The 25,419-nt window shown below is 58.8% G+C and overlaps 1 protein-coding gene across 1 annotated transcript in view; it reads right to left on the bottom strand.

Moving 5' to 3' along the window:
* The window catches only part of UNC13A (unc-13 homolog A), a 129,395-nt gene that overhangs the window by 18,599 nt on the left and 85,377 nt on the right, over positions 1–25,419 (bottom strand). Inside the window, exons 23-38 of the mRNA XM_075123302.1 lie at positions 24,572–24,640; positions 24,021–24,110; positions 23,341–23,475; positions 21,634–21,767; positions 21,118–21,203; positions 19,008–19,134; positions 16,138–16,234; positions 15,000–15,143; positions 13,938–14,021; positions 11,884–11,961; positions 11,388–11,476; positions 10,141–10,293; positions 8,972–9,095; positions 5,182–5,187; positions 2,076–2,114; positions 240–269 (exon numbers count right to left, since the gene is read on the bottom strand). Coding sequence (XP_074979403.1) covers positions 240–269; positions 2,076–2,114; positions 5,182–5,187; positions 8,972–9,095; positions 10,141–10,293; positions 11,388–11,476; positions 11,884–11,961; positions 13,938–14,021; positions 15,000–15,143; positions 16,138–16,234; positions 19,008–19,134; positions 21,118–21,203; positions 21,634–21,767; positions 23,341–23,475; positions 24,021–24,110; positions 24,572–24,640 — 1,485 coding nt within the window. The remainder of the gene's footprint in view (positions 1–239; positions 270–2,075; positions 2,115–5,181; positions 5,188–8,971; positions 9,096–10,140; positions 10,294–11,387; positions 11,477–11,883; positions 11,962–13,937; positions 14,022–14,999; positions 15,144–16,137; positions 16,235–19,007; positions 19,135–21,117; positions 21,204–21,633; positions 21,768–23,340; positions 23,476–24,020; positions 24,111–24,571; positions 24,641–25,419) is intronic.

The raw sequence follows: 25,419 nt of genomic DNA, 5'->3' as shown, positions 1-25,419 counted from the left end.
CCATAGCCCTTGTCAGCAGAAGGGCTGCCAGGAGCCCTTCCTGTGCTGGCCTCAAAGCCCAGCCCGCGCCCCCGCATGCAGGCAGACCAGCGAGCTGAGCCCCAGTCAGCAGCGAGATCGACGAGACACAGTCCCTGGGGAGCACAGGGTGGGGCAGGGGGTGAGAAAACAACAGCAAGAGGCACAGAGGAGAGAGAGAGCAAAAACCGAGCAGGCTTAGAATCAAAGAGTCTCCTTACATCTGTGTGACTGGGCAGCTTCACCCTGCTCTGGAGAGAGAACAGCATTGGATATAGTTATCACCGTCAGCAAACCGACCCGGCCGAGGATGGACCCGCCCCCCTGGAGCACCTCACCAGGGCCAAGCCCACTAGCCCGAGCGGGATTGGACCCTGGGTCCGCTCCTCTGGCCAGCTAGGCGCAGAAAGAGTTGGGCCCAATTCTTTGCTGGGGTAAATTGGTGCTGTTTTTGTTGGCGCCGGTGCACACCAGCAGAGGATCTGGCCCATTGTGCACGCTGAGCTTTGTTCCACCCCCACAAATGGCGCCACTGGCTGCTTGCAGACTTCAGGAAATACCTGTGATGAGTCCACCAGTTCTCATGCAGCTCCACCTGCAAGAGTGTGCTGGGAGCTCTCCCTGCCTTCCCAGGTGGCGGCTGCAGGAGGAAGTCTACCCTAATCCCCATCACAGGTATTATGGGGCTCCGTTTGCCTTCCTGGGATGAGTAGGGGGAAGCTCCTGAATGATGATACCCTTCCAGGGTCTCCAAGCCCTTTACAATGCACTAATCCACCAACCTCTCACTACTTGTAGCCTTGTTTTACTACTGGGGAAACTGAGGCACACAGCAAGGCAGTGGCTTGCTCAAAATCACATGGCAAATCAGTGGCAGAGCCCAGGAGTCCTGGCCTCCTGCTGCTTCTGTCCACAGCACAGTCGAAGGTTTCTGGACACTCCACAGAGCCAACGAAGAGCTGCGCCCACGGGCAGTGGTTCTGTCACTCACTCTAGGGTGCTGGCTAGCCAGGGTTGCTGCTCTTTAGACAAAACGCATTGCAGGTGGGCAGGTTTGGAGGACCTGGATTTCTGTGCCCACCTGGAGTGGACACTTCTTGGCATCTGCTCCCGTGCACGGCGGAGTCCCACAGGACTCCTGCCTGCCTCACCTTGACGGTACAGGCCACTTTGCAGGAGCAGCCCCTGGCTAGCCGGCGTCAGGAGCAGAAAGGCTCCCCCACACCTCAATATGGCACCAAATAGCTCCTCTGCCACACACACACACACAATTGCCTTGCCTGCCACGCCGGCAGATCGGTCCCTGCCCGGGCGGGTGCCGCCGGGCTCTCTGGAGGTGCACCAGCCCTGGCATTCCGTAGAGGATGGGCTTTGCTGCCTTTCCCCCAAAGCACCAGGGTTCCTCATTCTCCACTACCTGGGGCCATGGGCGGGCGGCTCTGTCCCCTCTCTAATCATAGGGGCCAGACCATTAATTCCACAGGAAGGGTAGGGCTGGGCTGTGATACAGCCATGCAGACGCCTTGCTGCTCATTCCTGGCAAACCGTCCTCGAGGGCCTGCTAGAGCCGCGGCTGGGCCGTCCCCACTGCAGCTCATCTGACCTGCAGCAGACCCGGTTCCCGGCACACACCTGCTCTGCTCCAGCTCCCGGCCGCCAGTCTCCCCAGGCCACGGGCAAGACACCGCCTCCCCAGCCTGGACGCCACATGCATGGGTATCCCCAGCACTCCCAATATACACAGACGCACCACAACCCCCACTCCCCCCCCCCGCCAAACACCTACACGTGTAACTGCTCATGCACACATACATCCCCGGGCAATACAGACCCAGACAACACAACACACAACTACACCTCTGTACGACAACACACACACACAGTGCACATCCAGACGACACAACATGTGAAGCACGACACCCGGGTCCCCAGGCAATAGGCAGCCGGGTCTGTCTCTGCTCGCTGTACTGAGCAGGGCTAGCAGATTGATTTGAGTGGGGGGTGGGGGACAATACATGGCTAGCACAGACAGTCAAAGAAGCCAGAGGGCTAGTTACCTTCTCTGTCCCCTTGCCGTGTTTTCTCAAGAGCGTCCCCTGCAGAAACAACGTCAGAAGTCGATCAATGGTCCAGAGAGGTGTGAGTGTGCCGGGGTGTGTGTTTGTGTGTGATCATTCGCTGGAGGGGAAGGATGCACTAACTGACCCCCCCCCCACGCTCCCCACATCCTCCTTCCCTTGCAGACTGGGGGACTTTGGCAGCTGGGGATGCAAAAGGGGAGGGACTGCCATAGGAGGCGGTATGGCTGCGTCTCGCAACCTTCCCGTCCTGGTTTAGTCTCAGTCCTCACCTATGACCGTGATGGTGGGGGTGTGTCTGTGTGTGTGTGTAGGGGGGCTCAGGCACCTCACTGGCAATCCGCAGGGGAAGCCTAGCACTCGTTGAATCCCAGGCAGCTTGGCAGGGTGGCTGCGCATTCTCGCCCCCAAAACCTTGGCCGGATGGGCAAAGATTGGCCTTGAAATGGGCCAGGCCCCTGCCCTGGGAGCCCAGCTGGTGTCTGCCCAAAGGGGCCCTTCCCTGCAGTGACAATACCTTGCACGTCACTTGGCCATAAGGCGGTCAGGCTCCTAACTCTGAGGGATTCACGGCACGAGGTCAGGCCCCAGGTGCCAGACTCCGCCCCACCCCCTGCTGCTCGGGGAGGCTGACGGGTCTGCGGGCGGAGTGGATCGGGGGGCACATCCCACCTGCCCGCTAGGCCTCTCCCACTGTGGACCCCTGGAGGTGAACGTGGCATTGGAGACAGCAGGGCAACAGTGTTGAGTGATGCTACTTTTACAGCCAGCTAAAAAGAAGGAGAGGAGGCAGTGGGCACAGCTGGTAAAGGGGGGGGGCGTGCCCGTTCCCAGCAAAGGGGGGAGCTTTAGGAGTGTCCTTCGAAAGGGGTTTCACAGCATGGCTGGGATTATGCAAGACACCACAGCTGAGCTGGGGGAGCAGAGAGCCAGCAGTGGGATGAATGGGGGGTGGGTGGGCATCCAGAAAGGACAAAAATCCCCAGGCGGGATGGGGGCCTGGGAATCCACTGCTCTACAGACAGGTGGGGGGAGCTGGAGAAGCCAAGCAGCAGTGGTCACATCGCTCTGCCCTGAGCGGCCTGCCCGGGAGGAGGGGACACAAGCCGAAGGCTGCCTGCACTAGGCGTTCTCTCTGGAGATCCCTAGCGGAAAGCAGGCCACGCTGTAGGTCAGGTACCGCCTGTGGGCCTCCACTCGGGGTCTTCAGCGAGCCAGCTACCCATGCTACCCATCGCATGCAAAGCTCGTCTTCCTACCCTAGCGAAGGCGAGCCCCAGAGGGACGATGGTGAGTCGCTTGGACACAAGGGCATCCCCTTTAAAGAGCTGGAGTGTCGGGGGAAGGATCAGCCCCGCACCGGCACCGTCTCCTCAGCAGCTGAACGGCTAACGCCACAATTCGGGAGGAACCGCTAAAAACGCCAAGGGGTCTCCACCCGCTGGTGCTGCCTCGCCAGGGAGCACTAGGCTCCGTGTCCCGAACTGGGCCGGATCCCACACAGCAGGGACTAAACCTGAATAAGCGTCTCAAACTCCAGCGGAAACAAGAGGGGGAAGGGGGGAATGCAGCATGGCAGGTGGCCAACAGGGCGGGCGAAAAAGCTGTATAGTCACAAACCAATAGGAAGGGAATTAAAATGCCTGACACTGAACAGAGCCTTTGCTAGTAGCACTTCTGACTCGCTAGCAAGCCCCGTACACTCACCACCATTACATTACAGCTCCCACTTCCCCATGTGACGGGGCTGTGCACTGAGCGAGCGGCAGAGCTGAGGATGGAACCCAGGAGTCCCGGCTCCAAATCCCCTGTTCTAAACACGTGAGGCCATTGCCTGTGAAATGGAAGAACTGACAGTGCCCTTTGAACAGACTCCGATGACAGAAAAGCGAGGTGCTGGGCCTTGTGAACAGCTGCTCAAAGTACAAATGCATGTAGGGCACCTATTTAAGCGCACTTGATTCACGCTCCGTGATCCTTCGTTCAGTAATAACCCCTAGGAAGGGCCTTGCGTTTCCATTCAGACGCAGTTCAGTCTCATCACCCACCTAGGGAAACCGAGGCACGGGGAGGGGCAGTGTATTGCCCAAGGCCAAACGGACAGTCAGTGGCAGAGCGGTGAAGAGCTGCCAGGAAAGCCTGGTTCTCACTCCCACGCTCTGAGCAGCAACCTAGGCCTGGGCCAGCCTGGCAGAACTAAGCAGCAGAGCCTGGTTTGCTAGCTATTGAAACACGCTGCTACTCTTTTGCCTTCCCCACACACCCTGGGCCAGGAAACACAGAGGGCTTTCACACAGCCGCTCCCCACACCCCATCCCACTCCGTGCTGCTCTAAACACCAGCTGGACTGCAACCCTGCAGTGCCCGGGGCCCCCAGGTTCAAGGTCCCCCCCCCCAGCCCTCTCTGCATCGCCCCAGTCCCCAGATTCACCCACTTCTCCTAAAGGACAGAGACCAGAGACACGGGTTGCTAGCTGAGAGTGCTGGGCTTCAGGAGTGTCACCAAATGGGCGTCACGCCAAGACCCAGAAGAGGAAGGAAAGGGCTCTTTGTTAGGAGTTGCAGGACAGTCCCTTAAATAAAGATGGGCTGTTGCTGGGCTGCTTGGGCCAGGGAGGGAACCAGCCACTAAGCCCCAATGCAGCACACAGGAAAGAAAGCCCCCAAAGCCCCCGCCAAGGGGTGTGCGGGCACGAGAATGCAGGTCCCATCTTGGCCTCCAATACTAGGGCACCAGCCGGTCTGAGGGAGCTGTCCCTAAAAGGACTCCACATCTCTTCCTTCCACCCCCTTCTCCCCCCCACATTGTCCCCCGACCGGATCCAGCCACGGTGAGTTTCGCCACGGTGAGTTTCCGCGGCGCTGCCTGGCCCCTGGGAGACAGGCTCGCCCTACAGATCGGGGCACAGGCGGTGGATGAGGAGCAGCTGAGCAACGGGGGGGACAGAGGTGGGGTCACTCGGGGAGGGAGCGGAGCGGGGGCGGGGAGGGGGCGTGGGCAGCCACACAAGACAATAACCGGCTGAGATCGGAACCGACACACAGCAGACAGACAGACAGACAGACAGGGAGCTGCCGTACTTACAATCATCTGCCATTGTGAGGGGAGCGGAACAATTGGAGAGAACAACCGTCACATGAGTGTCACGCCCGCCTGCCTTCCTGCCTCCCCTGTCCCCCCTGGCCAGCCTCACCACCACCACCACCGGGCCCACTGCCCCCATGCACCCCCAGGAATAACCCCCGGCAGACCCAGAGCTCCAGGGCGCAAGGGGCTGAGCTGGGGGGATCCCCGGTGACGGGGTCTCTGGTGAGGGGGGATCCCTGGTGAAGGGGATGTTCTCAACCTCACAATAAAGATCTATGAACAAAGGAAAACACCAAGCAATCTAACCCCCTGTGAGGCCTTTTGAATCAATGGTGCCAAAGGCAGAACCCCCTGCTCCCCAAGGAGATAAGCCTGTGGCCATGGGCAAAATCCTTCTCTACTGCTCAGAAGCTGTAACTAACAATGGCTGAATCACCACCTTTCATTCTAAAAATGCCCAACACTTGTCTTAAACGACCATCGCCATGCAGGGCTCACTCAGTGCTGGAATGCAGCACGGCAGCTGTTTAGCAGCGCACGGCAATGCTACGCAAGGTGTGGTCAGGACGTGAAGAATTTCAGATCCAAGTGAAAGTGCAATGGGGAATCACCTACGCCAAAACGCAGCAGCGTCCTGGGGTGAATCCCCATGGGCTTCCAAAATGCACCCTGAGACCCCTAAGAAGCGACCTCCAGCAGGACAGGCCTCCTTGGCCTCCCACTGATCAACACTGACCTCCACCCACCACCACTCCCTGCACAATTCGGGGGCTGTCTTTCCGGTCCCCCAGACGCAGACGGAGCAAGCCGAGCTCTGTTTAGCTGTGACAAAAGAACGGGCTGCAGTGCCAGAGCAGACAGCCTGCTTAGTTCCAGGGCGGCTGAGCTAAATGCGGGCGAGGCTGACTCACGGCTGGGCCGCCGCGTGGCAGCGGAAAGTATCCTCTGATGCTGCGTGGAGGAGATTCCATGGCATTCTGCTGTCTGGGTTCCTGTGACTCATGGCACGGAGCTGTCAGGTCTCTGATCAAGTTTAAAGGGCCCCTCAAAATCTGCCCGCCATCAGCTAGCTGGAGAGACAGCTCCCTGCACTGCACCAGTGGCAGCGGGGCTGTAGGAGTGACTCAGGAGTGGCAGAGAGCAGCCGGCTGGAATGCCAGAACACTCCTCCCAGAGGGATTGGTGCATCTGTTTGCCTGGGCAGATCTTCCTGGGGAGCAGCTGTTAGCCCCCGCGACAGGCTCCCCAGGAGTGAAAATCTCCCATTGTCTGGGACACTAAAGCTAGACTAGGAAATTCCCATGCAAAAAGCTTCATTAAAGTTAAGTGGATGGGCCAGCAGCCTTCTCAGGAAACCTCAGCAGCGTGTTTCCATGGAAGGGGAAACCCGCCCAAATCCTGTAGAAGGCTTGGAAATTCAAAGGCAAAGCTCCGGTCAAATGGGGCAGTTGGCCCGGTCCCTCTGGAGTCTCTGGCCTCAGTTCTCAGTCACTGCACTTGGGATCAGGAGGGAGGAGGAATTAAGGGGACTTTAAGCCATCTTTGCACTTCGGGGGGCAGTTCAGGGGCTTGTCCAGCCCCTGGGGCTCATTAGAGCAGCTCGGCGGTGTCTCCTGACACTCTGCTTCCCACGGCCCTGGAAAGCAACGCCCGGGCTGGAGGAAAGCGTTCCCCGATTGTGCCCCCAATCCATCCCTTGCCCCAGGGCTGTGAGCATGGCCTACTCCAGGGGCATCTCCAGGGGCTCTTTATACCTACCTTATGGGCCCTTTATGCAATACGTGGAGAACCTCAGAAATCCCCCTGCAAATGTCCCCCTGTGACATTATTGACAAAATCTGTAACTGTATAGATCCGATGAAGTGAGCTGCAGCTCACGAAAGCTTATGCTCAAATAAATTTGTTAGTCTCTAAGGTGCCACAAGTACTCCTTTTCTTTTTGCGGATACAGACTAACACGGCTGCTACTCTGAAACCTGGTATAGATCACTGTTGCAACCATTGTTATATATTTGCAGCACATATTGTACAAAGGTTGTTGTGTGAGGTGTCTATGGGAAGGTTATGATTGGTTGGTTATAATTATGCTATCTGTATATATGTATCATTTTGCAGTTGAAGTTATGAATATTGGCTCTATACTGTCTGTATTTCAAACTTATGCTGTGCTTCTGGGTGACACCCCAGACAAGCTGGTGTCAGCTCTGCCTAGCCTGCTGGATGGCCCATTAAGGACTATCAGCTATACAATGACCCATTGAGAGAAGGCAGATACGCCTTGTGACTCAGCCAGGTATGCTGGGACTTGCCCATGTGACTCCAAACTCCATTTTGCTGTAATTTTCCACAGTAAGAACAAAGAGGGGTTCTTACATCTGGAAAAGACTATAAAAGACTGCTGCAGCTCCTCCATCTGGTCTTCAATCCTACTTCGTACTTCTGGAGGGGCTTTGCTACAGACGGAAGCTCTGCACAAAGGACTGAATGACCCATCCCAGGTGTGGACGTTCTCCAGAGACTTGATTTGAACCTGCCATTTATTCCATCACTGCTACAAGCCTGCACCAAGAACTTTGCCATTCCTGTATGTAATTGATTCCATTTAACCAATTCTAGCTCTCGTCTCTATCTTTTTCCTTTTATGAATAAACCGTTAGATTTTAGATTCTAAAGGACTGGCAACAGCGTGATTTGTGGGTAAGATCTGATTTGTCTATTGACCTGGGTCTGGGGCTTGGTTCTTTGGGATTGGGAGAATCATTTTTCTTTTACTGGGGTATTGGTTTTCATAACCATCTGTCCCCATAACGAGTGGCGTTGGTGGTGATACTGGGAAACTGGAGTGTCTAAGAGAATTGCTTATGTGACTTGTGGTTAGCCAGTGGGGTAAAACCAAGGTCTTCTCTGGCTGGCTGGTTTGGTTTGCCTTGGTGTGCAAAGGAACCCTAGCCTTGGGCTGTAACTGCCCTGCTTGAAGCAATTTGTCCTGAATTGGCACTCTCAGTTGGGTCCCACCAGAACCAGCCTCATTACATGCCCCCGTCCCCTTTCCTTCCCCACCCTCACCCTCCCACCCAGAGACAACCCAACCCGATGTTCTCTCCCCCACGCCCTCTGCCTACCTCACAGAGAGGCCGATGCCCAGAAGCGGCAACAGATGCTAAGAGGAGCCCCCTTTGCCCTAAGCAGCATGTGCAGCTCTCGGAGAGGAGACAAAGTCCTTCCCTTGCCAGGGAGCCGTGCTCAGGACACACCTGCCCAGTGCTTGTGCTCAGGAGGCAGATCAGGGTGCTCCCCTGCCTGGCACCCCACACTTAGAGGAAGGGGGGCACCAGGGTTCTGCTTCTGCTGCTGAGGTGGGAGGCCCGACTTCCTGACTCCATGTGCCATGGCACTCCGTGCCCCCGCTGGGCCGGGGCAGAGGGGTGAGGTGGAGACACGCTTCTCCAGCCAGACCCTTATTCCCAGGCGTTGTTCGGGGAATGTAAACGCTGGGGGAGTTCCCCCCCCCCCACCAGAGTGATCTGGAAACGTCCTGGGCAGGGCAGGGGGGAGCTGAGCCCCTCACTCCCTGATTGAGCTCTGGAGCTAGAGAGCTCAAGCACGCTCTGGATGAAGCTCCGCCCCGCTAAGTGCTCGATGCCCAGGCTCACGCGGTGCCAGGGCTCCAAAGCAGACCGCTTCCAGCTGAGCTTCCGCCATGGAGAGCCCAGAGCCCAGGGGAGGGTCCCCACGTGTCCCTCCCTCCCTGCCCACCATGTCCTGACTCCCGCCCCCGGGGGCTCACCGTCTGGTCGGTGAGCGGCGGGAGGACGATGGTCTTCTCCATGGTGTTCATCACCAGCTTCCAGAGCTCCTTCAACACACGCTTCAGCACCGTCTTCTCGCAGATCTTGGCGAAGAGAGCCAGGCTGGGAACAGAGGCGGGGAGGGAGAGGATGGACTTGGGTTCTGGGCATGCCACCCACCCCCCATACAGAGCCCCCCCCCCACAGAATCCCTACACTCACACACACAGACACACAGCCCCTACACATCACTACACACACACACACAGCCCCTACACATCACTACACACACACACACACACACACACAATGTCCCTACAAACACACACACAAAATGCACCCCCCCATGCTCTCCAGGACTCTCCCATAGGAGCCCCCCCCATACTCCAACACCCTCAGCCTGCATGGGCTGGTCCTGGTGCTCCGGGCCCTGCTCCCCCCTGCCAGCTGCCGGCCATGTCTGACTCCTGTGCTCTGCACTGGCAGCTCCTTCCCTCCCCTGGCGGCCGAGGGCCCACCCCAGCCACCCGAACCCCGGTGTCCCCATCCTCTGGGCAGTGCTAGTCGTCACAGGGCTCTGTGTAACCCAGGGAGCAAAAGCAGCACCCGACACGGGCTCGGCCTTTTGCCAGGCTGAGGTCATGGGGATTAAAGGAACACGCGGCCCGCGGCTGGCCGCAGAGCGCCCCACGGGGGCAGAGGGCTCACCTCGGGGCACAGGGGGGAGGCGACCGGGGCAGAGCAGGGAGGACATGCCCGGGGCAGAGAGAGGCTGTGCCCTGGGGACAGCAGGGACTGGGTGGGCACAGGGCTCGGGGTGCAGGGAGGGATCCTGTCGCTCACGAGAGCCACCGCTGGGCCCAGCAGAGCACCCCTGGGCCGGGGGAAGCCACGGAGCGCTGGACACTGCCCACTGAGCGCCACGCCTTACCCTGTGCAGGCCTCTGGGCACAGCGGCCTAGGCACCCCGCTGATCACAGGGCACAGGACCTTCCCCCGCAGGGCCCCCTCCCCTGCAGTGCGCTGCCCCCCTCAGTGCCCTCCCCAGCCCCGCTCCCCCACTGTGCCCTCCTCATTCCCCCTCCCCACATGCCCTTCCCAGCCCCAGCCCCCCTGCGGAGCCCCCAGTGCCCCTCCCCGCAGTGCCCCCCAAGCCCCCTGCACTCACTTGCTGTCCAGAAGGTCCATGATGGGCTGAAGGACGTTGTCGGCGTCCTGAGCGACGCTGCTGCAGGCGCTGGCGGGGACATTCCCGGTGCCCTTCACCTGGCTCAGGATGTCGCCCATCTGCTTCACGCACTCCTCAATGTGAGGCTGGAAACTGGGTGCCACAGGGAGCAGGCAGCTCCGTGAGCAGGGCGGGGAGCCCCTCCCCATGGCCCAGGAACACCCTGCTCCACTGGTTTTGGGGAATCCGCCCTCCCCACAGCCACAGGCTCTGGGGACCCCCCAGCCCTGCCAGCTCCAGGGACCCCGAGCCCTGCACACTAGTTCCTGGGACCCCCCCATCCCAGCACACACTAGTTCCTGGGACCCCCCATCCCAGCACACTAGTTCTTGGGACCCCCCATCCCAGCACACACTAGTTTCTGGGACCCCCCATCCCAGCACAAACTGGTTACTGGGGGCCCCCCATCCCTGCACACTAGTTCCTGGGACCCCCCATCCCAGCACACACTAGTTCCTGGGCCCCCCCATCCCTGCAGGCTCTGGGGACCCCCTCATCCCTGCCCACTCTGGTGCCCAGGACTCTCCCAGCCCTTCAGGCTCCAGGGACCCCCCACCCTGGAACACTAGTTCCTAGGAACCCCATCCCAGCACACACTGGTTACTGGGGCCCCTCCATCCCTGCACACTGGTTCCTGGGACCCCCATCCCAGCACACACTGGTTACTGGGGCCCCTCCATCCCTGCACACTGGTTCCTGGGACCCCCATCCCAGCACACACTGGTTACTGGGGCCCCTCCATCCCTGCACACTGGTTCCTGGGACCCCTCCATCCCAGCACACTGGTTCCTGGGACCCCCATCCCAGCACACACTGGTTACTGGGGCCCCTCCATCCCTGCACACTGGTTCCTGGGACCCCCATCCCAGCACACACTGGTTACTGGGGCCCCTCCATCCCTGCACACTGGTTCCTGGGACCCCCATCCCAGCACACACTGGTTACTGGGGCCCCTCCATCCCAGCACACTGGTTCCTGGGGCCCCTCCATCCCAGCACACTGGTTCCTGGGACCCCCATCCCTGCAGGCTCCCCCCAACTCCTGCAGCCCCAAACCCGACCGTGACCCTCGGGGCTCATCCCCAGAATCACCACACAAGGAGCCTCCTTCCAAACAGGAGCAGAGCCTGACCCCGTGCTTTGCACCCGACGATTTATACCCCTCCCCCCGCCCTCTCCCCCGCGCACCTGGTGGCAAAAACTCCGCTGAGCTCATCCAAGCCGCTGTTGAGTTTTGCCTGCAGCTCCGTCAGGGTGTCGCTGGCCTCGGCGTCCAGCTGCAGGGGGACGCGCCTGGTTAACAGACGCTGCCCCTCTGCGGGCAGCGCTGGACACTCGGGGGCCCGTGGTCCCCAGAATACTCCCAGAATGCCCTGAGAAGCCAGGGCCGAGTCTGTCTTGGGTGGAAGCTGGCCTGAAAGCCGGACGGGGACAGAAGCTGGCCACGGGTCGCTGGGTCTCTCACAGCACCACAAGACGGCACTCCTGCCCAGGGGCCAGGAGACAGGGGCCAGTGCAGTGCCGTGCCCTGGGGGCCAGCGGCACCCCGCTGGGGGTGGGAGATCCCACCAGACTGGGACGTACCACTGCAGAGCCTCACTATGGGGCCAGCGTCTGGAAACGTCGGGGCACACCCCGTACAGGGGTCCAGCTGCAGGAGCGAGCGGGGCACCCCGGTACAAACCTCCTTCCCCCCCATGGCTTCAAACATCTTCTCCAGCTGGACACGGAGCTGCTGGATGTTGTTCATCAGGATGCAGGGCTAGAGGGGGACCAGAGGGAGAGGCGGTTAGTGCAGGACGCTCACACCCTACTGGCTGCGATCGCAGCAGTGGGGAACGCAGCAACAGCCAGACCGGCTCAGACCCAAGGCCCAGCTCGCTGGGTCCTGTCGCTGTCACTGGCCTGGCCAGCAGGCCTGGTGGGGTAGGCTGCCCCACATCTGATCTCTGGGTCTCTAGTAGTTAGAGCCTGGCTGAAGCCCTGGAGCATTCATCACCCCCCCCCCCCCCCCCCCCCCCCGCCAGCCAACACTTGGGCTATTGTTAACTATGAAACCTTGGGCCAGTGGCTGCATTCCTGAGCCTGGGGGATTTTGCAGCCCAGGTGGGTGGGGACCTCCCCCATCTCCTTAGCTCACATTAGAGAAGCGGGGCAGAGAGGTCACGGCTCAGCTGCCCCCATTGAGGGATCTATAGCCACATTAGTCACCTGGCTAAGTGGCCATATGCCAGAGACACTGAGCCCTCTCAGTGCTCATTGATTTCACTGGGGGTTGGGGTGCTCAGCACCTGGAGACCTTGCTGCAGGATTTAGGGGCCCAGCAGAAGGCCTCCAAACTTCAGAGCAAGAGCTGGAGAGTCAGCCGCAGAGCAGGGGGCAGATGGAGATCTCCCAATTCCCAGAGCTGGTGGGGGGGAAGGCTCGGGAATCCTGACCCGGGGTGTGAGTACACGGGTGGCGGGAGGGCAGGGGAGATGGAGCGGTCAGTGTGGGAGCGTTTTCCAGAAGAGGTTTCTCAGGCCACGTGACTCGATGTGAGGGAGGAGGGGAGGGGCTCTGGCCTGAGCCAGCAGCTCCGTCTCCATTCACAGGAGCCCCCAAACTCCACATCCCCAGCTGCCCAGGCTCGCCTTGTGGCGTGGGTGTGACACACACAGGAGAGGCCGGTGCTCCCCGGTCATGATAGCAAGGCACCCAGGCCTGGATTTACCAGCTCTCTGGCCCTGCATGGAAACTCCAGGGGCTTGCTGGCCGGGGGGCAGGGTCGCTGGGAGTGGGTCAGCATCACTGCTCCACCCATTCGGCTGGCTGACAGCCTGGCATTTTAGACACTGGGCCAAATCCACCCCGTGCTGAACTCTAGCGAAGCCAATGGAGTTACGCCACAGGGTGAATTTGACCTGTTGGCCCGAGTATGCAGGTGGGGTCTATCTGCCACCCAGCTGGCCTGACAGCGGTGCCTTTAAACCCCCAAAGCCTGCTCTGAGCTGGTGGCAGGTCTGCCAGTTCCATCCGAGTCCGTGGAGTGACTCCGGGTATGACTCTCCTCTCATTTACCCTAGCTTTACATCACTGAACTCAATGGACACTGGGGCAAGGACTCCTGCTTTACACCAGCTTCAGCAGGAGAAATGGGCCCTCCCATATCTAGAGACCTCTTTGCGGGATTAAAGGGAGCGTGTCTCATGAGTGAGGAACAGGGCTGCCTCGTGACGTCTTTGTACGCCAGTGCATGGGAATGAGGGTGTGACACACCTGCTTGTGTGGGGGTTGGATGGGTGTGTAAGCACGCGTCAGTGTGTCCTGTGTACCCACACAGCAGGGTGAGCTATGGAGCTGGGACCTGGGTGCAGATCTAGAGCTCCCCAGACTCTGGTGGGGTTTGGATAGGATGGGCTTTGGTTCTGCCCACGGTAGAGACAGGCTGCCACGTTCAGAACCCCATGTGCATCCAAAGTGTCCCAGGGGTTTGGATCCAGCCTGGCAGAATCACTCCTGGGAACGGGTGCCCCAGAGTCACATAAGACCCAAGAGCAGCTTGCAAGTAGCAGAGACGGGGCCTTTCAAGGCAACCAACAGAGAACAGAGAGGAGAAGAGGAAGGGTGCAGAGGAGACTGGCGCTAATTGCTTCCAGGGGGGATCTGGTGGCATCGGTGGCATGGAGACACCGCGACAGAGAGTGGCCCCGCCAATCGGAAGGCAAGAGAGCAAGGCAGGAGGAGGGGATACGTCACCACTTTCTCCTTCTCCTTGGAGCAGTACAAAGCGAAATCCTTGGAGATGATTTCGGCGTATTGCAGCAGCACGTTGCTGATGGTCTGCAGGCAGGAATGGCCAGGCCGGGCCGGGGCGGAGCAGAGCGAGCCGGGAGAGCCGGAGGGGGCAAAGGAAGGCAAGGCAAGAGAAAAGGAAAGGAACGAGACTGTGAAATCCAGGTTTGGTCTGAAATAAAGTGCCCGGGGATTGCTTTGGGCCTACGAAGCTGCAGATTGAACTCCAGGAAACAAAAAGGCCCCCGTTGTGCGTCAGCGCTGTGCACAGGTGTGACTGTCGGGATGGGGGGCATTTCAATGGGGATGCTGCCACCCCCCATTCCCACTTTTAGCCCCCCACAACTTTTTGTTATACAAGACCTGAATTAACCCTATAAAATCCCGTTCCCTGCGCCCACACTGCCCAGGAGAAGGCGCTGGAGATATGTGTGGGCGGGAGGCACTTCCCAGCGCTGCCGTTCCTCCCCAGCACTAGTGCTTCAGGTTTCCATGGCTGGCACACGGCACATGGCAGGGCCCCGGGACAGGAGCCCCTTCCACAGCTGTTTGTTGCTGCCGGGGAGAGGCGATGTGCTGACATGGGGCCGGCGGCGCAGGGCTCAGCTCCCTTCCATGGTGCCGCCCCGTGGAAGTCAGTGGAGTGACCCTGACTTACCCATTGTGAGTCACAGGAGACTCAAGCCTGCAGCGTTTAATTAATCCAGGAGCTAGCGAGCCTGGGGTAACCGCAGGGTTTGCCTGGGTCCAGCAGCCTCAACAAAGGATCCCCGTTAGTTAAAATATGGCCCGGTCTCACGCCTTCTCCACCATCAGGGCACTGCAGTCCCGGGTGCACGTCCCGGTTAGTGCCATCTCTAACTGTGCAGCATGTTGCAGCCTGGATGATTAATGGGTGCAGATGCTGCTCCAGCTTAGGTCTTGCGCTGTTTAATCTGGGACCATTGCCATTCCGGGGTGGGGGTCACAGCAGTGTAAACACAAGGTTGGACCCAGCACGTCGCCTGGCCCCACTGGGCTCCTTACCTTGGCAAACCTCCGCATGTAGTGCCCGACGATCTGCGGGTCGGGGCACTCCAGCTTCTTGATGATCTCAAAGCTCTGGTTCAGCTGGGAGAAGACATCCACCACGGAGCAGGAGAAGAGAGCGTGCTCAGAGGTTTGCTGGAACTGGAGCAGGAGACAGAGGGGGAGCAGAGCATAGGAAAGAACGGGTTATTTTCTGGGCTCAGAGCTAGAGCCTCGGGTCTGGGTGATATGTCACAGAGACAGCTGCTGAACTGACTTTATGTCCTGCCTTCTTCTGAGCATCTCAAAGCATTTTGCAAAGGCAGGTGAGTATCCCATTGTATAGATGGGGAAACTGAGGCAGAGAGCGGGGCTGTGACTGGCCCAACATCACAGAGGTGTCAGGAGTGAAGTTGGAAATAGAACCCAGGGGTCCTTATTCCCAGTTCCCTGTTCAGATCAAGGCTTCTCTCTTCATAAATCCAGCTGCCAAGCTTGGCTTCCTCCGAACAGCCTGGCCCTGCATGCTCACGCTACCAGGCTTGCTGGCCATGTGCCTGCTGCTGCCTGATTCAAGATGGAGGATCAGAAATAACCCAGAGAGAGCCTCTCCTACAGCATGTCCAGCCGGCCGGCGGGACCCAGAAGTGCATTGGCAGCAAACAATGAAAAACAACCGGGGACGGGGATTAACTGGTCTCTAACCACGCATGGCCTGGATCCGACTCCTGTTTTGGGGGATGGCCTGGGTCAGCTCTCTTGAAGTTTTCCCTCTCCAGCTGTCACTGGAGGGGGTAGGTTGGACAGATTGGCTGGTTTCCCACACCCTGGGGCAGAGGTTCTCTGGTACCGGTGGGTGAATATGGCTGTTTCTAAGGCACCTCAGATGTGCCCCATCTCGTTCCCACAGGGAGGTGGAGCGCTAGGTACAGATCTCGGGGCTGTATGCAAAACCCTGACAGGGCTGTCCTGACAGATGGCTACAATTGGAGGGCTGGACGCTCTGCTCACTCACTCCGAGGGAAACCCCAGTGTGCTACACCCGCGGGAGGGGAGAACTGGCTCCTAGAATGAAGACTCAGCACCTGGGCTAGACTCGAGCCCACCCCCGGGTGGCAGACTTCCTACCAGGTCACTTTTTGGCTCTATACCATACCCCGTCCTTCTTGTCCCGCTCCAGCGCTCCATGCAGGAAATCCCGGGACACCTCCTCATTTTCATCCAGCCACTGGATAACGAAAGGCTCAAACCAGCTGGAAGAGAAAGAGACGGGGAGATGGGGCAGCGGGAGAGGGTCTCACGTCCCCGCTGTTTGGAATAACGCTCCAACAAGCTCACAAGAGAGAAGGGAAATAGGTCAGTTTGATGCGCTATGCAGTCCCTGGGCAGGCTGCCCTCCTTATCTGGTCCGCACAGACCACACGGCAGAGGGGAGAAGAGGGATTCCCAGCCAGTGTCTGCCCTCTGTTATTCAGGGGCGGATCTGGCATTTACTCCACTGGCTTCCAATCCATCGGGCTGGCTTCTCCTCTTCCACCCATGATCCCACTGAGCCCAGGTCTGCACTCCCCGGGATAATGCGGGGCAGCTGCACTGCAGGCCAGTGGGACTGTGCTCACGAGAGCAGAAGGACAATTGCGCCCAGTGGCGTCTCTGGGAGCTGCTCCCGATTTACACCGGGGACAATGAGAGGAGAATCCGACCCGTGTCCCGTCACCCTGATCTCAGAGCAGGCGGGACCATTCTCTCAGTCTCCGGGGGTGCTCAGCATCCCCAAGAGAAGCTGCAGGGATTCAGCACCTCTGACAATCCGGCCTCCCGCATTCGAACCTGGACCTGCTCACCCCGCTCTGTCCACAGACCCCTGCCTGGGCCTGAGCTGGTGGAAGGAGCTGCCTGGTACTCCTTGCACGGGGTCCAAATCAGAAATCAGAATCCATCTCCTGAAGCACACTTGGCGCCTGGCCTCGGTCCCTTCCCAGGGCGCACTGAGACACACCTCAGCTCTGTTACGGAGGGGGAGCCCCAGCTCCCCCGGGAGGCAGCTTCTGGGGCCAGGCGCTCCCCTACCCCAGTGGAACAGGCACCAGGGCTTGGAAGACACTTTTAACCCCTGTCCGCAAGCCCCGTCAGTGGGAAACAGACAGAAGCCGGGCTGGCCACTCAGTGCCATGGTTGCCTAGGGAAGGACAAGTCCTGGCCCGGTGAACTGAACGGGCACCTTGTCCCACAGGGATGTGTGGAGTTTCGTCTGTCTCCCAGGCCCCTGGAGCACTAACGAACCTACGTGCTGAGGGCATCAAGCCTTTAGCTGCTGGAGTGAAATACTAGCTTCGCACTGACCCACTGGGAAATCAACTGAAGCATGACAGTTCCCTGACTGTCCCCCCGAGCACCCTCCGGCGGAGCCTTATTAAGCGGATAACTAAGAGAGCCTCGTTCAGAGCCCAGCCGAGACTGGGTGCCAAAGTGGAAGATCCCAGAGGAGGTGGGTGTTAGTTTTCTGTCTCGGCTCACAGCTCCCCTCCCGTCTGAGCTGTAGATCTGAAACCCACCAGAGCAGGCAGGAGAATCGATGCTGCCGCTGGATTTAATTACTGATCCAGAGCAATCGATCCCTCGGGCCCCTGCATTTCCCGCTGACGGGAGGCAGCCTGCTGGGTAACACCCGGAGCAGAGTCGGAAAGGCTGAAAGAGCTCCGGGAACACGCGGCAGCAGCCCAGAAACCGGCCTGCTTTGGACCTGCCAGGCACAAGGCGATGCCAGACGAGTGTCTGGGGGGCCAGCCCTTCCCACCGCACCTGTGATCCATGGAGTGCAGGCATGTCGCCTCGAGCGGGACACTCCAGCTCCAGCTCCGAGCACAGCCGGGCCCTTAGTGGGGAGGAAGGGAAGGGGAGGGAGCAAATGGAGGGGTGAGGAACAGGAGGGAGGAGGAGGAGGTCGGTATGACAGAGGCAAAGTGTGGTAAGATCCTGCTCCTCCCCTCTCCTCCCTCCTTCCTCTCCCCATCCTCTGACTGCAATGGGAGAGAACGCCCAGTGTTAGAAGTGTGTGGGGTGACCATATTCCTCAAAGGGAAAAGAGGACACCACATGGGGCTGGCCCGAGCCACTTGCCCAAACCCTGCCCCACCTCCCCCACTCCGCACATGGGGCTGGACTGTGCCCTCTCTTCCCCCCCCACACATGAGTTGCTGGCCTGAGCCCTGCCTCCCCACACGCAGGGCTCTCATCCGAGCCCAAACTGCTCCACGCACGGGGCTGGCGTCGCTCCTTGCCCGAGCCCTGCTGCCCCTCCCACATGGGGCTGGCATCTCTGCTCACCGCACCCTGCCTCCCCACTGTGCGGCTGGCATTGCTGCTGACTGGAGCCCTGCCCCGCCCCCCCCCCCCCCCCCGCAGGGCTGGTGTAGCTGTAACCCCCCAAAGGAGTGTGTGCCCCACTTTTTTGGCAAAAGTGGGCCTTTGTCCCGTTTGCAGTTGGCAAGAACAAATGGGACAAATGCCCGTTTTTGCCAAAAAAGTCAAGACGGCCAGGACAGGGCTTAAAAGAGGGACTGCCCCAGCCAAAATGGGATGTATGGTCACCCTAGATGTGTGCCTTGCCCAATGCTTCAATCCAGCAGCTGAGGGGTTAAATGCACCTGCCTCTCCCCCAGGAGTGCTGAGGTGCCCTGCCTGGCACCCTGGGCTGGCGTTTACACCTGTGCGTGTGGAAATGCAGTAGATCCGAGTGTAAAGGGCCGTGGGAGGGGCTGGGCAGCAGAGAACCAGTCTCCGATGGCACCGCGCTGCCAGTGCCTGGGGACACACGGCAGACACTGTTGCAACCAATGTTCTATCTTACACCCCTGCGAGCGTGCAGGGCACCGGCTGTGAGTGGGGCGTGTGCCTGGCTCCTTGGAATCTGCCTCCTGCTTTTAACTAAAAGGGGCCATTCAGGAGTCCCCGGCCCCTGACCTGCCCCTGTGAGGCCCAGACCCCCCCGCTAGCCGGCCGGCCGGCCACAGCGCCAGGACTTACGCGGGGTATTCGGGGACGCGGCTCTTGAAGGCAGGGAGCTCAGTCACATACTCGTTATAAAGCCATTTCACTTTGAAGTGCAGGTTCATGTAGTCAGCACTTTTACACAGGCGATGCTTGTCGTGCTCTGCGGGCGAGGAGAGAGGGAGGCCATGGGTGGGGGGATCTCTCCCTTGCTCACCCCACTCGGGCTGAATCCCAAAGCCCTGGCTCAGGCTAAGCTCCCCGGGACCCATCCCGAGAGGTGCAAGCCAGGCTAGGTGCCCGCAGGGCGGGAGGTCAGGTGGCTTAGTGCAGCGGGGGCCAAGCTAGGGACCCGGGGGGGGCACTCCCAGGCTGGAGGACCCCCGCCCCATAGGCTTCTAGCCTGGGCACAGCGGAGAGCGGCCATTGGCCAGCAGGCTGGCAGGGAGCCACAGACTCACTCCGGCCACCACGGTTCCTTTCCAGGATGGAGTTCGACCTAGTGCTGTGCTCCTGGAGGGGATAGAACAGCTGCCGACAGCCTGTAAGCGGGGCTGGGGCGTCAGGGCCCAGAGAGAGATGGGAGGGGCTCACCACCTGCTTGGCGCATCGGGGGAAGGGGAAGAGGCCACTAAAAGGGTGAGAACTGTGCAGTTTAGAGAAGAGAGGCTTGGCGGGGTGGGGGGGATATGACAGAGGGCTACGAAATCATGAATGGTACAGAGAAAGTGAGTAGGGAAGTGTTGTTTACCTTTCCCACAATACAAAAACCAGGGGTCACCTGAGGACATTAGTAGGCAGCGGGTTTCAGACAAGCAGGAGGAGGTACCTTTTCACACAGTGCATGATTAATCTGTGGAACTCATTGCCAGGGGATGTTGTGAAGGCCAAAAGTATGACTGGGCTCAAAACAGAACTGGGTAAGTTTCTGGAGGATAGCTCATCAATGGCCACCAGCCAAGACGGTCAGGGACGCAACCCCATGCTCGGGGTGACCCCAAACCTCTGACTGCCAGAAGCAGAGAGGGCAAGACAGGGGTGGATCATTCCAACTGCCCTGCTCTGTACACTCCCCACAAAGCTCTGGTACAGGCCACTGTCAGAGACAGGATACTGGACAAGATGGCCATGGTCTGCCCCAGTCTGGCAGCTTTGCTGTTCTTATGATCATGGTCTATAAGGCCGAGATCTGCCAAAGTATTTCCACTGAAGTCAATGGACGGTAGGAGCGAGGAGGTGGGCTAAGCACCTAACTGGGGAAAGAGATCTGACCACTGGGGCCCTTTCAGCTAGTGGATAAAGGCCTGAGCCTAACGAAGCCCGATGGCTGGAGGATGAGGCTAGGAAAACACTGACTGGAAACAAGGGGCAAATCCTTAACAGGAAGGAGCAGCTTCCCTAGCTACCATCAGCAGTTCTCAGGGTCTTTAAATCGAGCCTGGGTGTCTTTCTGAAAGCTGAACGTTCAGCCGTAGGTTTGGTAGGATCACAGGATGGAAGAGGGCAGAACAGCCCGCTCCACTGCAGGAATCCCTGGGGAAGGCTGTGCAGGAGGTTGGACTCAATGACTTGGAATCCCTGAAGGCGAAGGCACCTTAGCTAGCTGGTGACTGTCTGCCCTGGAGCTTTCCTGATGCACAGGTCTCCACGCAGGAGAGGAGCGGGGACGGGGGCTTGGCCCACCCTGAGCAGTGGGTTAATGTTACTATTTTCCAAACTGAAATTGTTGCAACCAGAGCAGAGAGGGAAATAAGGCTGCATCTCCCCCGGGAAGAGGACGGGACTATTCTCCACCCCCGCCCCGCAGCCAGCCTCATGGTGGATGCTGCTTCTTCCCAATGCCCCTTTCCCTGGTGGGTCTTGTCATGCCTTAGCTGAGTGGGTACGTGCAGTGCTGCCCTTTGCTGGGTGTGTCCGGAGTGGCATCATGGGACTGTGCTGTTAGCAGAGACTCTCGGTTAGCTCAGAGAGCAGGGGAACGCACTGCGTCCCATCCCATCCGTGCGGCTGCACGGACCTGCAGCACAGGGACCGTGGTGGAGTTGGGGGTCGCCATGGCTTTGGTTCAGTGAAACGGAGGTTGATCCCCCGTCACCTCCCAGCAGGAGGCAGAGGAGTGACAAAATTCAGCCCAGGAGAGACTCACCTTCCATTGCATATTTCATGTCCTGAGCAAAGAGGTTCCACATCACCTCGGCGCTGATCTTACCCACGTTCAGCTCCTGGGGGAACCTGGCAGGAAGGGAGGAAAAATGGATGAATCCCACAGTTACAGAATAAATCCCCAAACCAACTGCTTCTGACAGAGAGGGACGGTCTTCCTGGTGCCCCCAAGGCACAGTGCAGACCCAGGATCGGTGGCACACATGTGGGCCACCCAGGGCTTTTCCCAGGAGGCTCCATGCTTCTCCATTCAGCTCCGAACAGGCAGGAGAGAGGCAGGTGACAGGAATCCCAAGCAAGGGACAAGGCCAGAGCTGCCCATGGAGGTGCAAGGAGGGAAGTCTCCTACGGAGGTCTCTCCCCAGGCTAGGGCAGAATCCCGATGGCTCATACGTTGATGCTCCCAGCACAGTGTCTGCGAACCAGCTCAGATCTCAGTTTTACTGACACTCCCTGGTGGAGGCAGGGCTGGTGTGACCGTTCCCAGGCCGGTACTCACTGGTTCAGGCAGGGCGTATAGGAGTTCTTATCCTCTTCAATAATCGAGACAATCAACGTGATAAGTTTGGACCAGAAATCCAGGTTCTTGATGCTGGGCCCCTGCTCCTCGGGGGGGACCTCGCCTTTCTTTGTCTGGGAAAAGCCCAAAGACAAGGGAAGGAAAGTCTCTGGTTAATCGCGTGTGGGAATGCAGGGATTGCTGTCCCATGGGGCACAACCTCAGTTTGGCTTCCAGATGCTGAGATTTTCCTTTGGCTTGGTGTGACGAAGTGGGACTGTTCTTAATGTTTCCTCTGAATAGTGTGGGGGTGCCTCAGTTTCCCCTAGGCAGTTCTTAAGTATCTAGGGGGTGGGGTAAGGGTGTATGATCATTGCAGAGCCCTAGAGGGCATGTGTGTGCAGGAGTCTGGACACAGAGAATGGCCGACACCCGGTTTCCTGGCAACTGATGGCCTGGGCCCTTCCCCCCCCTGCAAGGTGAGAGCTGAAGGGTTGGAGAACAAAGGAATCAGGTGACCTCCTGGCCCGGGAAAGGAACAAAGCCCAGAGGAGGAGGGGCTGGAGGGAGTTTCAGTTTGGGGCTGGCTGGGACATGGAGTGAAGTGCAGACGTGGTTGTCTGGCTCACTGCCCCCCAAAATGGACCCAGCTGAGGGGTCCCGTTCTCTGCACCTGCAAGCTCTGTTTTAGACCATGTTCCTGTCGTCTAATAAACCTTCTGTTTTACTGGCTGGCTGAGAGTCACGTCTGACTGCGAAGTTGGGGTGCAGGACCCTCTGGCTTCCCCAGGAGCACCGCCTGAGCGGACTCGCTGTGGGAAGCGCACGGAGAGGCAGAGGATGCTGAATGCTCCGAGGTCAGACCCAGGAAGGTGGAAGCTGAGTGAGCTGTGTGTCCTGAAGACAGGCTGCTCACAGAAAGGCGACTGCCCCAGAGTCCTGACTGACTTCATGGGGAGCAGTTCCAGAGCATCGCCCAGGGACTCCGTGACCAGGGATTGCTGTCCCATGGGGCACAACCTCAGTTTGGCTTCCAGATGCTGAGATTTTCCTTTGGCTTGGAAATCAGGGATGGCTGTGACCTGCTAGCTCCTTTCCAGCCCATCCTCTGGGGACCAGGAGAGAGCTGCTCTGACACAGGCACAGAACCAGGCTGGGGTCCAGTCTAGGGCCAGGCTCCCGATAGGGAGCATCTCTGCACACGTTTCAGAGTCCTCCCTCCAGCCCCACATGGGAAACCTGGAGACTCGGGCCCCGTTCTACAATGCGCGGCTTTTCTGGGAGAGGAGATCCCAGCCGGCCAACAGGCACTCCCGGAGACTCCTGCCTCCTGTCCCGTGCCTCGCCTTATCCTTAAACGGCGTGATGCTCCACCGAGTAAAGGAACGCTGCAGCTCCTCTGGGCCCAATCCCCACCCAACAGCCAGCCGGCGGAGCCTGGTCCAGCAGGAGGCAGCCGGCTGGGAAGGGGAGCTGGTTACGGGAAGTGCGGACAGCTACGAGGAAAGCTCCCACAACTGGGAACTAGGAGCTGAGGAGATTCTTGCTACCCAGCAGCTGACAAGCTCTGCTCCGGGCAACGGCTCACCAAAACCTCTGGTCCGGAAGTGCTGAAAGTGCAACACCTGCCGCGCCTAAAGGCCCTGCCTATCACACGGCGGGGAGGGCGGCCAGGTGGGGCGCTCCCCCCCGCCCCGCCCCACGTACCGGGTCGGTCTGGTACTCGCGGCTATACAGCTCGTGGCAGTTGTTGAAGATGTACTCGTAGGTGGAGTTGAGACAGGCTTTCACGCAGTCCTTCACCACCTGGCTGGCCCGAGGTGGGCTCTGGAGCTCCTGCACCTGTGGGATGGGGAAGGGAGACATGGTCACGCTTTGCAACGGATGCCTCCCGAGACGGACTCGCTGCCTAGAAGAGAAAACCCATGTTGCCGGGAGCTCAGGGGAGGGACCCCAGACAGCAGGTGTCACTCAGGAAGCTGCCATGGGATGCATCACAGGCCCCCTGAGTTACACAAGGAGCCTTGCTCAGTGCCCATGTGCCCAGTGCCAGCCCAGGGCTGCTTGCCTGGAGCAGGATGCCTCCCGTGGTGAGAAATCCCACCCCTTCTGAGCCCGCAAGGCAGACCCCTGGCATGGGACTGCTGTCACTTCAGGATCTCTAGACGCCATTCGACAGAAGCACTGTTATTACCACTGAACTCCATGGTGGTTTGTGTTGGATTTCAGTACACAGGATGGGCAATTAATTAAGCTAATTAATATGCGGCACAGCTCCTCAGCTGCATTCTGGAAGCAGAGGGATCCCAGGCCAAGTGGCTGCTCCTTTGGGAGCTGGGGGAATCTCTCCCTCTGGGAGGGACCAGCCAGCAGGCACCGGGCATTACCTTCATTCGAAAGAAGGTGATGCTGGTTAACAGATCCACCGTCGACTTGAGATCCTGCAGCCTCTCCGGGCTGCTGGCAGGGAAGTTGTTCTGTCAGGAAAGAGAGAAGATTAGAGGGCTACATGATGGCTAGGAGAGCAAGCAGGGGGTACCCCGGCTGGAGTTTCAGAGCTAGTAGGTGATCTGATCACAGCCACCTGGTGTTTAACACCAAACCTGCTCCCACTGAAACCTGTGGAAAACCTCCCATTTACATCCACAGCTCTCCAAGCTGAGCAGCGCTGTTTCCATAGCTGGGGAAACTGAGGCACAGAATGACTCACCAAGGCCAGTAGCAGACGCTGGGCCTAGAATCCAGTTTCCTGAATCCCCCTCCAGCACCTCATCCACTGGACCAGCCTGAGCCCTTGACAGGCTCTAGCCTGGTGGCAGGAGACTCCTCGCACAAGGGACTAAGCTGCAGGTGATCAGGGAGCAGCCCTGAAGCCCGTTTAAAAGTCTGCCGGCGTTCGTCCCCATCCCTCACCCCTTGTGGGGCTGGTTCCCCTTACCCGGTACATGGACAGGTCAATCCGGAGCGAATTGTGCAGCTGGTCCAGCAGCTTGACAAAACGTTCTTTCTGCAAAGACACACCCCGGCGCCAGGTAAACAGGAGAAGGGCGACCAAAGCCCATTTCCCCACCTCCCCAGCTCAGCTGTTTCCAGCGCAAGGTTGACAGATCGCACCCCTCTGTCCCTTTGCCACCACCCCCTGCAAGAGGGACACCCATGCACGGAGGCGGGGGGGTTCAGCAGAGCCGTGCTGGATGAGGGGAGCGTGTTTACTGATGCCAGCTACGATCTCTCTGTTACACTTATCAGGAAGGTTCAGAACAAACATAAACTCAGGAGCAGCTTAATCCTAGCCGGGTTGTCAGCAGCCCCTGTCTGGTGAGACTGGGATGGGAGCTGGACAGCCAGAGAGAACCACAGGGTCTGTCTGAGTCCAGCAGCTTCAGTAGAGAATCCCCTTTAGATCCGTTGCAGGGGAGCCCGAGCTCTCCTCTACTATGAGCTGTATTAGCTGGTACACAACTGTAAACTGGACTACAAAATGGGTGCAACATTTCAGGAAGGATGTGGACAAACAGGAGAAAGTCCAGAGAAGAGCAACAAAAATGATGAAAGGTCTAGAAAACATGACCCGTGAGGGAAGATTGAAAAAACTGGCTTTGTTTAGTGTGGAGAAGAGAAGACTGAGAGGGGACATGATAACAGTTGTCAAGTACATACAAGTTACAAGGAGGAGGAAGAAAAATTGTTGTTCTTAACCTCTGAGATAGGACAAGAAGCAATGGGCTTAAACTGCAGCAAGGGTGGTTTAGGTTGGACATTAGGAAAAGCTTCCTAACTGTCAGG

This window comes from Caretta caretta, chromosome 25, assembly GCF_965140235.1.
Source record: "Caretta caretta isolate rCarCar2 chromosome 25, rCarCar1.hap1, whole genome shotgun sequence".
Lineage (NCBI taxonomy): Eukaryota > Metazoa > Chordata > Testudines > Cheloniidae > Caretta > Caretta caretta.
The sequence above is the reverse complement of the archived record's forward strand: the minus strand, read 5'-3'. Positions and strand labels throughout refer to the sequence as shown.